Consider the following 14708-nt stretch of genomic DNA (forward strand, 5'->3'; position numbering starts at 1 on the left):
TTATTCAAGGGACTTAAACCAATGGACTCAAATGGTTTAGCTGACCCATATGTGAAGCTGCATCTTCTGCCGGGGGCCAGTAAGGTAAAAGAAATGCTGCTGAAACAAAAAAGAAAATTGACTCCATTTGACAATTTATGGCAAATCAAGAGATTTTGGATAATGGCAGTAGTTTTTACATTAGATATTGTTTATGGACATATAGAATGTCTAAGGTGAAAACATGTTGATATACAAAATCATTGAACTTGTGTTATTTTTTTGTATGTTAGGTCACATGTACTTGTATGTATGTGACGCGCCCCTGGGCCTGTGTCGCGCTGCGTTGCGCACGCGGGAGCTTACCCGGAGCCGGATCTCTTGAGGGTTGTAGTCTCGTGGCGGTGATCCGGTCCGTGCCCAGGGAGTCAGACTAAGTGGCGCTGTATCAGCGGTAGATGATGGACGACTACGCCACCCGTTGAATGCAGCTATGGAGCTGCCGCTGCAGGGCAGACCGCTGAGGCCGGTGGAAGGATGGTGCAGCGTGGATGGTATAACCCCCAACGGGAGGGGTATGGCCTCAGGGCAGCCGACGTGGATGATGGGGGTAGCAGGAACCACTCGGAGACGGTACGGTGTAGTTCAGGGTCTTTACTGGTGACAAAGATAGACCCTCCCGGAGTACTGGCTAGCGATTGGGGCCTGGTCAGTCCTTGAGCAGATGGGATCTCCCCTGGCCAGGCGGAGTTGTAGGCCTCCCAAACTAACGATACTCTTCTGGCTACCTTGCTAGAAGCGAGTATAAGTAGCCCACGTCCCTGAGTGTACCGTGTGGTGCTCACCCGTATGGCCGGTGACTCGGGGCCTTCTAGTAGCTTCCGCTCCACGACGGCGGTGCTGGTCCCATGCGTGTGACCGTGCCTTCGGGTTTCTTGGCCAGAGGACCTGAAATCCCCTGCCTGACGGATTCTGCTGCTGGGTAGGAGTTAGTCCCCACAGCCTCGGACTCCGGGTCCGGTAAGAAATCTTCTCAGTCAGGGCGAGCTCTGCAGCTGCCAGCCCCTGACTCCTTGTAACACTGCTCCCACAGAGCTCCTGTTGTTTCTTCCCATGCTGCTTCTCTTCTCTACTTCTGGCATGGCCCAGGAGCTGGGCCCAGCCGGAGCCACAGCTCCCTGTCAGCCCTCCTGGCTGAACTCTCCCTCTGAACTCCCTAACCCTGCCTCAGCCCCAGGTTTATCTAGGGGAAGTTCTTCCCCTCCCAGGACTGGGCAGGAGGTGTGGCATGCATAGGATTCCTGACCAAGAGACCTCCCACCTGCTCTCAGACATAACATTGCCGTTACTGTGGAAACCAGACCCCTGGGGTGCCACATATGAACCAGAGCATGTCTCTTAATTATCCCGTAGATAGCCACTGCTAAGTGCAACGCTTCCACTGGAGGTCTTCCCTTGTGCCGTGAAAGAATGGCACTTTGGTTTTTAAGTATATTAAAAATGATTTAGTTCACCTGAAATATGCACACATGAAGGCTAAACATGGATATTTCTCAGCAAAAAGTAGCAAATTCTCAGGAAAGAGGAAAGTTTTTTTTGTGTTGCTAATGCTGCATACATGCTCAGAGGATTGCCTGCATCGTAGTCTACAGGTGTTGAGAATTGAGACAGAAAGTTGATGAATGCAAAATGAAAACACAGCTCTTTGCAGCATTTTTTTGTGCAGTATTCTTCAGTGGTTTTATTTAGGGGATTGCTTTTTTTTGGTCTGTGCTTTAAGAATTCTGCATGTTTGGCAGATGATTTTTTTATGAGAAAATTGACAAATAAAAACACGTTATAAAATCAACACTAACACTTTAGAAAAAACAAACAAATGTTTAGAATTCATGTTTTTTTTATGAGCATTGAGGGAATTGTGTATATGTAGGAGGCCAAAAAAATGGTAAAATACTATTACCAAGCTTTAGGGTTTTTTTTGAACACGTTAAAGTTATAGGTTAGATTAATATGGAACTTTAAGTATGTTTTACATTGATTAACCTTCATGGCATAGACATGCTATAAACCTGAGATCAGTCAGTAAACTAAGGTGCATTTTTATTTACTGACTTGCGGCGTTAACCAACCGTCAATTGGCTAAATGTTTGCTGATCCGCAGTCACTTACTATCCTGTTTAGACACAGTGACTGTACTTCCCATGTGCGCAGAACCATCGTTAATAGATTGTTCTGTGGGCATAGAGAATCATTATTGTTGCCAGTACAGGTTCTGTTTGTCCTGTCGAGAGCGATGATTTTTATGCAAGCTTAAAAATTACTACATTCAGCGAATAAACATTTTGTCTTGGTCATCAGGTGATTAGCAACCTGTTTACACCTGCCAATTCCTATGCTGATTCATGATATTCAGCCAAGAATTTTTGTAGGAAGTGACCGTTTAATGAAAAGTTATATATCTCTTCTGATTCCAGGCAAACAAACTGCGCACTAAAACGCTCAGAAACACTCGTAACCCAATATGGAATGAGACTCTGGTGTATCATGGCATCACAGATGAAGAATTACAGAGGAAGACACTAAGGTAAGTTATCTTGAATGGTTGATTGTAGCAAATACAGTGCAAGGTTACGAAGCTCCGCAGCACTAATCCTCCTCAAGATAGAAGGTCTTCAAAGATATTGATTATATTGGTAATGAGGTCAGCACTCCATTCCAATTAGTAGAGACTTTGTGAATGATTAGAGATTTCTGAAGCAGCCAGATGACATGACATTTCAAAAAGTCCCCTGCTTTCTCTATCAGTTTAACCATTTTGATTCTGCTATATATAGGTTATATGTATGAGGAATACATGCACTGCACTCCAAAATCACACTAAGGCCTCATTCACGCGTCCGTGTTTAAACACGAACATGTAAAAATGGTACCGGTGTCATCATGTTTTGGATCAGTGGGTATCAGTGTATGGTCCATGTGTCTGTTTTTACCATCAGTGTGTCATCAGTGTTTTTCAAGGATGGATAAATAAATGTCAAAACTTCTCCTATACTTTGCAATGTTAAATACGGACATCACACGGATGGCACATGGATGCCATCCATGTGCTGTACGTGTTTTTTACAGACCCATAGACTTGTATTGGCACTTTTCATCCATGATACCAGAGAAAAACAGTCTTCATGCGTTTTGCACGGACACACGAACTGTGAATAGCACCATAGACTATAGCGGGTACATGTTCCATGAAAAGAAAACGGACCGATCACGTATATGCAACACTGATGTGTGAATGAGGCCTTATGTAGGCTGTATATGGATAGATAGAGATATATCTATATAGATGGATGGATGGATAGATAGATTTCTATCTACAGATAGATAAATATACACATATATACCCTTTCCAATATGAAACGTTACTACTTCGAGTGTATCGAGATTTAAACCTCAGATTATTTTGTCATATTAAACCCGGCCTAGAATATTGATCTCTATGCATTCTTCAATATGTTTTGAAAATTTTGCTACTTTACTTTCAGAATTTCTGTTTGTGATGAGGACAAATTTGGTCACAATGAATTTATTGGTGAGACCAGATTTTCCCTGAAGAAGCTAAAGCCAAACCTGAAAAAGAATTTCAACGTTTGCCTGGAACGTGTAATTCCGGTATGATATATTTTTATTGTTGTTGCTATTTTTACAGTTAGTTTTGACGTTTATGCAATATGCTGAAGGACCATTTCATGCTAATGTATTTTATATCGGTATTTTGTAGAAATATTTGTAAACCACAATCACGAGTGCAACATAAAAAGAAAAAAGGCTTATAAATATACCATATTTTCTTTCTTGTTTTGGATCCACTACAGTTTTTTTTTTTAGTTACAAATACTAATGCAAAATCCTGACCAAAGTTTACCAGATGTGGCCCAAGAGTTGCATTTGGAGGTTGCTCTGTGGGAAGATAAGCAGACAAATTCAAAAGATTATTTTTCTCTTTAATCAAATAAAGCATAAAAAGTCTTGGGTGGATTTTAGGAATAGTGCAGATTTCTTAAAATCCATCACATGACTTATCTATTGTGGATTTCAGTGAAAACGTGGGAAACTCTCTTCCGAACAGAAATCAAAACATGCAGCAAAATCCAATTAATTGCTTTTATAACAATATAGTCTGTGAGTATAAGCGCTCTCATGACAGTTTGATTAACGTAGGTATACAAGAAAGTCAAGGTAAACTAGAAAAACAATTAGAGAAATATGTATAATGGATGCAATTGGATTTTAATCTACTACACTAGAATGTCATTCTATACATCATGCTGTCAGTAGTTCTACTTCTGGCCAGGTGGACGTCACTCCACGTAATATGCTCTCATCTCATACAACTCATTGCCTGGAGGCCTATGCTGGTATTCTTTCTTGCTAGCTTGTATTCTGACCTGTTCTTGTGGAATTTTTAAATTTATTGGTTATCATTTCTCATTGTGTGTTAGTTGACATTTATTTTTGCTTTTATTTCAGATGAAGCGAGCTGGAACTACAGGATCAGTTAGAGGCATGGCTCTTTATGAAGATGAAGTAAGTGACATTTTGTTGGATACAAAACTTGCACCCACATTTAGTGTATACTGTATGTACTTTCTCTGTGCTCCAAACCACATTCAAATACATGGAGAAAATCTAAGCCCACATGGGTTGTTCTTTTATCTAAGATGAGGATGGCAATGGAATGCTGTCTTTTGTTAACATTGATAAATTGATATCTTAAGAACTCTCCACTTCAGCTTTATAGGACACAAGATAAATACCAAGGAAACATGGTGGTGCTCAGCATAGGGAAAAGGGTACAGGTGTCAAGCATTGTGGCTAGACCAGTAATTCCCAAACTCCGTCCTCACGGCCCCAAACACAACATGTTTTCAGGATTTCCTTAGTATTGCACAGGTGAGAAAACCTGTGGTAGTTTCTGATGCCTTAATAATAATTCCATCCCCTGTGCAATACTAAGGAAATCCTGAAAACATGACCTGTTGGGGGCAGTGAGGACTAGAGTTTGGGAAACAATGGTCTAGACCCTAGAAATCCCTATAGAGCATACGTGTCAAACTCTGGCCTGTGGGCCAAATTTGGCCCACAGGTTGTTTTTATTTGGCCCACGACACCAGAACCACCACGCCTATGTGGGGCCATTATTCTGTATAGAGGACTATGTGGGGCCCATTATACTGTATACTGGTTGGCCCGCGACTTTGTCATAGTTTTTCATTTTGACCCTCTGTGTGTTTGAGTTTGACATCCCTGCTATAGAGTATGATCCCTATCTTACCATGGAGTTTGTCACCCTAATGGGTATCGATATGGCTCCCTCACTCAAAGATGACTGACCCTCATTTATATACCTACAAATTATAAACAATAATATATGGTACAAAAATACAAAACATTGCACTTATCTCCATCTCAACAAGTTGATGTCTCGATCATCTAAGTCTCTATACGTTTCTCCCTAAGGATTGTTCATTGTTCATCATGAGTCAGATTCAAAAGTCCAATCAGCCATAGCAGGAAAAAGAAATGCCAAGGAGCTGGTGTCTCTTGTGTTTATATATTCCTGGTGACTGTTTTTTTCAAGTGGTTATGCTACACTGATATTTATATGCCACATTGACTGTCTTCCAATTTTGAATAAATATCCGGGTTTGTTATGTTATTATTACTTTCTGGGTAAATTTTCAGGCCTTACATATATTTATTCATTATGCTGAATATTTTAATGCTATAATACAAGTTCAATATCTATATATATAATCGTCTTATCCCGTCTGTCTGTCTGTCTGTCCAGGAAATCTCGCATCGCTCATTGGTCCGGCAGCGGCCAATCAGCGCCGCGGGATTTCTGAAAAAAGATGGCGGCCGTTAGCGGCTCATCTGCGGACGGAGCTCAGCAGCGATGCAGCTGGGAGATGAGCACCTCCCGGCCGGTACCAGCAGAAGGACCTCGACCTCCGGACCCATCTGCGGGACGGAGATGCAGCCGGGAGATGACCGGCGCGAGGCGCTCATCTCCCGGCCGGTAGCAGCGGAAGGACCGCCGGCGTCGCTGACCTCCATGTGGAAGAGAGGATCGGGGAGCGCCGCTGCGGGTCGGGATACTTCTGCTGCGAGCGCCCGCTCATGTCCCGGGTTCTCGCAGCGGAAGTACCCACACAGGCTGCTCCGCTCCCCGGTGCTCACCAAGACGATTCGATGATTGGTCGCGGTCTTCGGACCCGACCAATCACTAATCTTAGTGCAAAAGTTAAACACCGCTGTGCTGATTGGTCGCGGACGCTGCCCGCGACCAATCACCGATTTGGGCGCCACATTTAAATATCGGCCGCGACCAATCAGCACAGCGGTGTTTAAATGTGGAGCCAAGATCGGTGATTGGTCGCGGCCGATATTTAAATTTGGCGCACAAATCGGTGATTGGTCGCGGGCAGCGTCCGCGACCAATCAGCACAGTAGTGTTTAACTTTGGCAGCAAGTTCAGTGATTGGTCGCGGGCCAAGACGGCGACCAATCACCGATGTGTGCGGCACATTTAAATAGCGGCCGCGACCAATTGGATGTCAGCACCGCTCCCCGGTCCTCCCTTCACACCCTAGCTGCAAGGATGTCAGCGGTGCTGCCTGTGCGGATAGTTCCGCTGCGAGAACCCGGGACATGAGCGGGCGCTCGCAGCAGAAGTATCCCGACCCGCAGCGCCGCTCCCCGGTCCTCCCTTCACACCCTAGCCGCTGATGTCCCCACAGTATCCGCATGGTGTTACAAAGGTCCGGACATTTGTGTTAAAAATTGCTGATTGGTCGCTGGCGCTGCCCGCGACCAATCACCAATTTGGGCGCCAAATTTAAATATCGTCCGCGACCAATCACCGATCTTGGCTCCACATTTAAACACCGCTGTACTGATTGGTCGCGGTCGCTATTTAAATATGGCGCCAAAATCGGTGATTGGTCGCCGACGCTGGGCGCGACCAATCAGCACAGCGGTGTTTAAATGTGGAGCCAAGATCGGTGATTGGTCGCGGCCGACATTTAAATTTGGCGCCCAAATCGGTGATTGGTCATGGGCAGCGCCAGCGACCAATCAGCGATTTTTAACACAAATGTCCGGACCTTTGTAACACCATGCAGATACTGTGGGGACATCAGCGGCTAGGGTGTGAAGGGAGGACCGGGGAGCGGCGCTGCGGGTCGGGATACTTCTGCTGCGAGCAGTCGCTCATGTCCCGGCTTCTCGCAGCGGAAGTAGCGGTACAGGCAGCGGCGCTCCCCGGTCCTCACTAATACGATTCCGCTCCCCGCTCCTCACCAATACGATTCGCTGATTGGTCGCGCTCTCCGCACGCGACCAATCAGTGATCTTGGCGCTAAAGTTAAACACCGCTCTGCTGATTGGTCGCGGCCGCTACCCGCGACCAATCACTGATTTGGGCGCCACATTTAAACACTGCTGTGCTAATTGGTCGCGGACGCCAGACGCGTCCAATCTGCGAGATTGGCGCCAAATTTAAACAACGCTCTGCTGACTGGTCGCGGTGGCCGGCCACGACCAATCAGCGAGATGGCCGGCACATTTAAACGCAGCTCTGCTGATTGGTCCCGGCCGCCGGCTGGCCGAGACCAATCAGCGAGATTGCCGCCAAATTTAAACAACGCTCTGCTGATTGGTCGATTTTATCGCCAAATTTAAACAAGCTCTCCGGTCCTCACTAACACAGTTCGCTGATTGGTCGCGGCCGCCACCCGTGACCAATCACCGATATTGCCGCCAAATTTAAACACCGTTTTGCTGATTGCGCCCGGTCGGCCGCATACATATTCTAGAATACCCGATGCATTAGAATTGGGCCACCATCTAGTTTTAATATAAATGGGTTGTAAAAGGGGTATTCCCATCTCCAAGATCCTATCCCAATATGTAGTAGGTGCAATAATAATAATATTAGCAAATGCCTCCAATTAGAAATGTAGTATAGTTTTTCTGTTTTTTCTGGTTCGCTATGTCTCTTTAGGCATTGCAGGACCTTAATATCCATGGTTACGACCACTGATATAGTGACAGTTAGTTAGTTAGTTGCTAGTGGTCGTAACCCTGAATACCTAAGGTCCTGCAATGCCTGTGCATGAGTAAAGAGACATAGCGAATCAGAAAAACTTTACTACATTTCTAATTGGAAGTATTTGTTATTATTATTATTATTATTATTATTATTATTATTACACCTACTACATATTGGGATAGGATCTTAGAGATGGAAATGTCTCTTTAAGTTCTGGATATCACCTAATCTGAGAGCAATTTAATATAGAGACAGAAGCCCTAATTCCAGCGAAGTGTTACTTACTGAGTTTTGATAATCTCCTGCTGATAAAACAGTGATTTTATCACTACTGGACTAGTAAACCTACTGCCATGTAGTCCTCCGTATTCATGAGCCCTGTATAACCCCACCCCACTACTGATTGGGCCCCCTTTTTCTATGGGTCTGGTCATGGTTGCACCCTCTTTGACCATGATCATTACACCGCTATAGTAAACCCCACAAGAGTCAGCTGCCGGTAGCCTCTATGACTACATACTTTTCAAACTTTTCTTTATTGAGTTATTTTTTAAAGTAATTTTTTTTTTCTGTAAATTTGATACATTTATTTATATTGTGTTACCATATTGTACAGGACTAAACATAAGCAGCAATATTCTAGTTATTTTTATCATAATAAATTAATAATGGTAGAATAAAAAAACATTGCCAGTATTATACATTATATCATACCCAAAGGAATGATTGCTCATCATGCCTGGCACCAGTCACTGAGAAGGGCAATGGTGAACACTGTAATGAGGAGAAGCGCAAGAAGCCCTGGAGCAAAAGTCATCAGGGCCATCATTTCTTAATCCAATTTAGTATATTTTAGGCGATATGTACCAGTTTAATGAATCATTAGAAGTCTGTGTACCAAATAAGTTAGAAGAATGTCACAGCCACATCATATGACTTAGACTGGATGGCCTTATTAGTTTGACCTCTCATAACTCTGCCTGTAGGTGCCTTAAATCCAGAGCTAGGAAACTGCTTCCTAATGACCTCTATATAGCTGCTTAAAATATCAGCCCATATTGACCAGCTCTCCCTGCTGTAGTATATCAATATTGCCGTCTAATCATTTAATTCATAAACATCTATTACTGTAAGCTTACAAAAGCAAAGTAATGTTTTTAGGGAATGATGATCAAATGGTGGGCAAAAATGATGATCATCGTTTGACTAGCATAAAAAAAAGCAACAAGCGGTACTTGCTGTTAGAAGATGCATCTTTTCTAGTGTTGAGCGAGCACTAAAATGCTCGGGTGCTCGAAGCTCGGGCCGAGCTTGCCGTGATACTCGGGTGCTCGACCCGAGCAACGAGCCCAATGTTAGTCTATGGGAGACCCGAGCATTTTTGCGGCGGCACCCCCGGCAGTCTTTTAAAAGCCTGACAAGTGCCCAAAACGATAGTGATAGTGCTCAAATGACATGGGGACAGCATGGGGATCGTCCCAGGAAGCATTTCTGACCCCCAGGTCACTGCTGTCAACAACGTGGTCAGAGGTATTAAGCCACTTTTAAGGGCTCACAATAAAACGTTCAAAAACTAAACTGAAACTGCTTTCCTGTGAAATATGTTAAGGAAGTTCCTTTCCAGGGTAAAGACTTGGCTATAAGGTAAAATAAATAACAAAAAAAAAAATACTCCTCCACACCTTGGGCTATGTTCACAAGTAGCATTTTTTATGCGTTTTTGCACTTTTGTATTGCTTTCAACCGTGACAAATGCATTCACCGAGAAATGTCATTTTAACATTTTACAACCTTATCTGGCCATGTGCTGTGTGACACATGTATACGGTGCTGAAAAGACATGGGAACAGCATGGGACAGACCCCTGGAAGCATCTCTGACACCCAGGTCACTGCCTAAAAGTGTGCCCATCAGAAGTCATCCTTGCCGCATCAGAAGATGCAGACTTGCAACTATCCCGTGCAAGTCCTTCTCCCAGAGCAGTGTTCAATTGTACCTCCCCCATTCCTTGCAGTGCAAGCGCAAGTATGCAGCCTGCCACCCACCCCCAGGCTGCAATACCATACTGCTTGCTTGCACTTGAAACTGGGCCTTTTAGGCATGTGGAGGCGGAATCTGGCCACCACGTCATGGCTGCATTGGCGGCCTGGTATCCATACTCAGTCCCCAGCCGCCCAGCGGCCGGATGTCCACACTCGGTCCCCAGCCGCCAGGGGGCGGCCGGGTGTCCATACTCGGTCCCCAGCTGCCCCGCCGCCAGGTGTCCACACATGGTCCCCAGCCGCCTGGGGGCGGCCGGGTGTCCATAAACGGTCCCCAGCCACCCCTATTTCTCCTGTCACCTTCCCACACACTTTTCTTAGCCTGGCCTGCTTTAGGGCAGCATTGGACGAGCCCACCAGAGAACCAGACTCCTCCGGTAGGCCCTGGCTTCTCCATCAGGGGAGTTGAGAGTGCCAAGGTGAGGAGCATGATGATGATGATAGAAGTTAGCATCTGCTTTGTTTTCTTGGAATGCAAGCGTAAGTGTGCAGCCTGCCACCCACCCACCTCCAGGCTGCAATACCATACTGCTAGCACTAGAAATGGGGCCTTTTAGTTTGGAGGAGGCCGAAGCTGGCCACTACCTCATCGCTGCTTCGGCAGCGAGGTATCCATACTCAGTCCCCAGCCGCCCCTATTTGTCCCGGTGTGCCTTATACATAAGATTAAGCGCGCATACCAAAACATTACCTGTGCCCTACCCAGTGCATTTAGTGGGAAGGACAGCCTATTCCGCTGTAGTGTGTGCATGCCAAACCCCTGTTCATGGTACATGCGAAGATGCCTCCCACCCTGCAACTGTCGTTGCAGACTTGCAACTATCCCCGTTCAAGTCCTTGTCCCAGGGTAGTGTTCAATTGTACCTCTCCCATTCCTTGCAATGCAAGCGCAAGTATGCAGCCTGCCACCCACCCACCCCCAGGCTGCAATACCATACTGCTTGCTTGCACTTGAAATTGGGCCTTTTAGGCATGTGGAGGCGGAATCTGGCCACCACGTCATGGCTGCGTTGGCGGCCTGGTATCCATACTCAGTCCCCAGCCGCCCGGCGGCCGGGTGTCCACACACGGTCCCCAGCCGCCCCTATTTCTCCTGTAACCTTCCCACACACTTTTCTTAGCCTGGCCTGCTTTAGGGCAGCATTGGACGAGCCCACCAGAGAACGAGCAGATCTGGCAACTCGGGGTACGATTTAAGAAACCGCTGAACCACGAGGTTAAGCACATGAACCAGTCATGGTACGTGTGTGATCTCGCCTCAGAGCCGCCACCAGGTTACGGCCATTGTCACACATGACCATGCCGGGATGTAGGTTCAGCGGTCTCAGCCACAGATCTGCCTGCTCTTTCACAGCTGTCCAAAACTCACAAGCAGTGTGAGGTTTATCACCTAAGCTTATGAGTTTCAGCACAGCCTGTTGCCGCTTGGCGGAGGCAGTACTGCAGTGCTTCCAGCTTGTAACTGATGTGGTGATATCTGAGATGGAGGCTGAACATGAGGAGGAGGAGGAGGATGATGCGCAGGAGCTGTACACTGTGGGGGCAACTCTGACTGACATAGGGCCCGCAATCCTCGGTGTGGGGAGCATGTGTTCTGTCCCAAGGTCCGACTGGGTCCCGGCTTCCACTATGTTTACCCAGTGTGCCGTCAGGGAGATGTGCCGTCCCTGGCCACAAGCACTTGTCCACGTGTCCGTTGTCAGGTGGACTCTCCCAGTAACTGCGTTGTTGAGGGCACGGCAGATGTTTTGGGACATGTGCTTGTGTAGTGCGGGGATGGCACACCGGGCAAAATAGTGTCGGCTGGGGACCGAGTGCCGAGGGATGACCACCGCCATAACGTTGCGGAAGGATTCCGTCTCCACCAGCCTTAAAGGCAACATTTTCAACGCAAGCAGTCGTGAAATGTGCGAATTTAGGACTGTGGCCTGTGGGGCGTTGGCTGCGAATCTCCTCTTTCGTTCAAAGGTCTGCGATATGGACAATTGAACACTGCGGTGGGACGTGGACGTGAATGCTGTTTCTTGAGAAACTGCCAGAACAAGTGAAGACTGAGAGGAGGGGGCATCTTTGCATGCAGTATGGACAGGCGATTGCCTTGCACACACAACAGGGGGTTCTATTGCACGCACAACAGCGGAAGAAGCAGTGGTGACACCCGCTGACACTGGCCGTGGACCCTGGGGTTCACCCCACAAAGTCGGGTGCTTTGCTGCCATGTGCCTGATCATGCTGGTGGTGGTCAGGCTGGTAGTTTTGTCAGACCTGCTGATGCTGGCATGGCAGGTGGTACAAATGGCCTTTTTGGGGTTATCAGCAGAGTCTTTAAAAAAATTCCAGACTCTGGAAGACCTACAGGTTGTACTGGCAACATCCCTCGTGTTGGTGTTACGGGGAACTGTTGCCTGCCTTCTGTGTGTGGCCACCACACTGCTTCTTCCTGCCTGTTGGGGTACTCTGCCTCCCTCACCCTGTGTGCTGCTGGCCTCGCTCTGCATGTCCTCCTGCCACGTTGGGTTAGTTAATAGATCATCCTCCACCTCCTCCTCTTCCACTTGCGCACCACGATCCTCCTCCTCACTTCGTGGCTATTGTGTCTCGTCATCGTCCACCTCTTGTGACAAATTGCCAGCGTAGACTTCCTGTGGCTGTGGCGGTTCAAATATTTGGGCATCGCTACATGGGATCTCCTCTTCCACCACTTCAAGCGGAGCAGGCGAGGGGCCCAAATCAGGAAATGGACCAGTGAACAGCTCTTCAGAGTGTCCAAGTGTGGGATCAGTTGCTGTCTGATGACACTCTGCATGGTGGGAGGAAGGAGCATCAGGGTGAGGAGGAGTATGCGGTCGAGACTCACGGCTACTAAGAGTTGACCGTGTGGAAGACAGACCGGAGGTGGTGGTGCCCAGGTAACTGGAAGTATTATCTGCTATCCAATTAATAACCTATTCACACTGATCAGTTCGCAATACTGGTGTTGTTCTGTGCTTCCCTAGTAATTCGGTCAAGAAGTGGGAGCGAGAAGATGTGGCTGTTGGTTGTGGCACATTTTCACCTTGTCCATGGCCTCGTTCTCTGCACGCACCATCACCAGAACGTCCAGTTCCACGTCCCTTGCCACGCGCCTTGCCCATTGTAAAGGAAGTAAAATAGCTTACACTCGTACTATCAATGGAAAAAGCGTAATAGAAAGTAGATTAGAACCGTGGAAGAGGAAATCCACAGTTCTGTTTCTCTGGCCTACACCCGACTCTTTTAAACAATCTGAACAATCAGGGAGAAACTATTACTGTTTTTCTTCACGGAAAAAATACCAAAGGCTGAATAATAGAGATTTTTTACCGTGGAATGGCAAAACCACAGTTATTGTTTACTGGGGTATACCAGACAATTTTAAGTAGATATATTTATGGCTGAACACTGAGCGACACACTCAAACAGTTTTTTTTTTTTTTTAGATACAAATGGCCCAAAAGTGGATAATACAGAGGTTTGAACCGTGGAACTGCAAAACCACACTTCTGTTTCTCTGGCCTACACCAGACTATTTTGAACAGATATATTTGTGTCTGAAAAATCAGAGACACACTTTTTTTTTGTGGGGGGGGCACCAAAAGTTTAATAAGCCAGGTATTTGTACAGTGTGAAGGAGGAAAAAAAAAAAAGGATTTAGATGAAAAAAAAAGAATTTTTCCTGGCCCCCGAGACCTGGAGCTAAGTCCAGCAATTTCAGCAACAGGAGCATACAGGACTGTAATGCAGCGTTTGCTGGTATAACCACTGCGTCTCCTATACAGCCCGCCTGCCTGCCTGATATCTGGGATGGATATTAGTCCTGAGAAGGACTGTTTGTTTGATCTGGCAGCCTTTACAGACCCTACACTAACTATTTCGCAGTATATATCTCTCCCTAAATCAGCAGCGCTGTCCCTACACTGTCTCATCCCAGCCGTCTGTGTCCAAGATGGTGGCGCCCGGTTTTAAATACTCGAGGTGACTCTGTGCGGCCAGCCAATCAATGTAATGCCCACAACCAACATGGCTGCGGCATTACAGTGACTGGCTGGCAATCCCTGCATGTTCATTGGCTCTGTAAAGAGCGCCAAACATGCAGGGCGGAGACCCGAGCTCCTGCCCGAGTAACCCGGAAATACTCGGTGCTCGCCGAACATCCCGAGTAGCGTGATGCTCGGGCGAGTACCGAGCAGTGTCGAGCATGCTCGCTCAACACTAATCTTTTCCCATGGTGTCAAAATTACATAAATTGCTCCAAATGTAATAAAATGCTACATATGGTGAAATATTAGGTATAAACTGACAATATATTAGATATGTAGTGTATCTGTATTATACACAATGGTTTTCATTTTTATTCCCAAGAATAAAGAATGCACTTGGCTTGAGTCACTATGGGACTCCATACAGGAGACCTGCGTAACACTGCATGTGATGGAACAGGTCACAATATTTGTCTAATGGATTCATGCAGACATTGTAAGACCATATTGGTCTAACTGCATGACCATAACCAATCCAGCAATCCTAGTCTAGAATCCAGGCGTTTATTTTGGTAC

The 14708-nt window shown here is 46.4% G+C and overlaps 1 protein-coding gene across 2 annotated transcripts in view; it reads left to right on the forward strand.

Annotated features, from left to right (window-relative positions):
* Positions 1-14708, forward strand: part of RPH3A (rabphilin 3A) — a 472799-nt gene that overhangs the window by 432206 nt on the left and 25885 nt on the right. For both annotated transcript variants that reach the window (XM_073676355.1, XM_073676354.1), the window contains exons 14-17: positions 10-84; positions 2454-2563; positions 3522-3648; positions 4507-4563. In XM_073676355.1, coding sequence (XP_073532456.1) covers positions 10-84; positions 2454-2563; positions 3522-3648; positions 4507-4563 — 369 coding nt within the window. The remainder of the gene's footprint in view (positions 1-9; positions 85-2453; positions 2564-3521; positions 3649-4506; positions 4564-14708) is intronic.

Source organism: Phyllobates terribilis, unplaced genomic scaffold, assembly GCF_046119375.1.
Source record: "Phyllobates terribilis strain yellow unplaced genomic scaffold, ASM4611937v1 Scaffold_1__5_contigs__length_1240528914, whole genome shotgun sequence".
Taxonomy (NCBI): Eukaryota; Metazoa; Chordata; class Amphibia; order Anura; family Dendrobatidae; genus Phyllobates; species Phyllobates terribilis.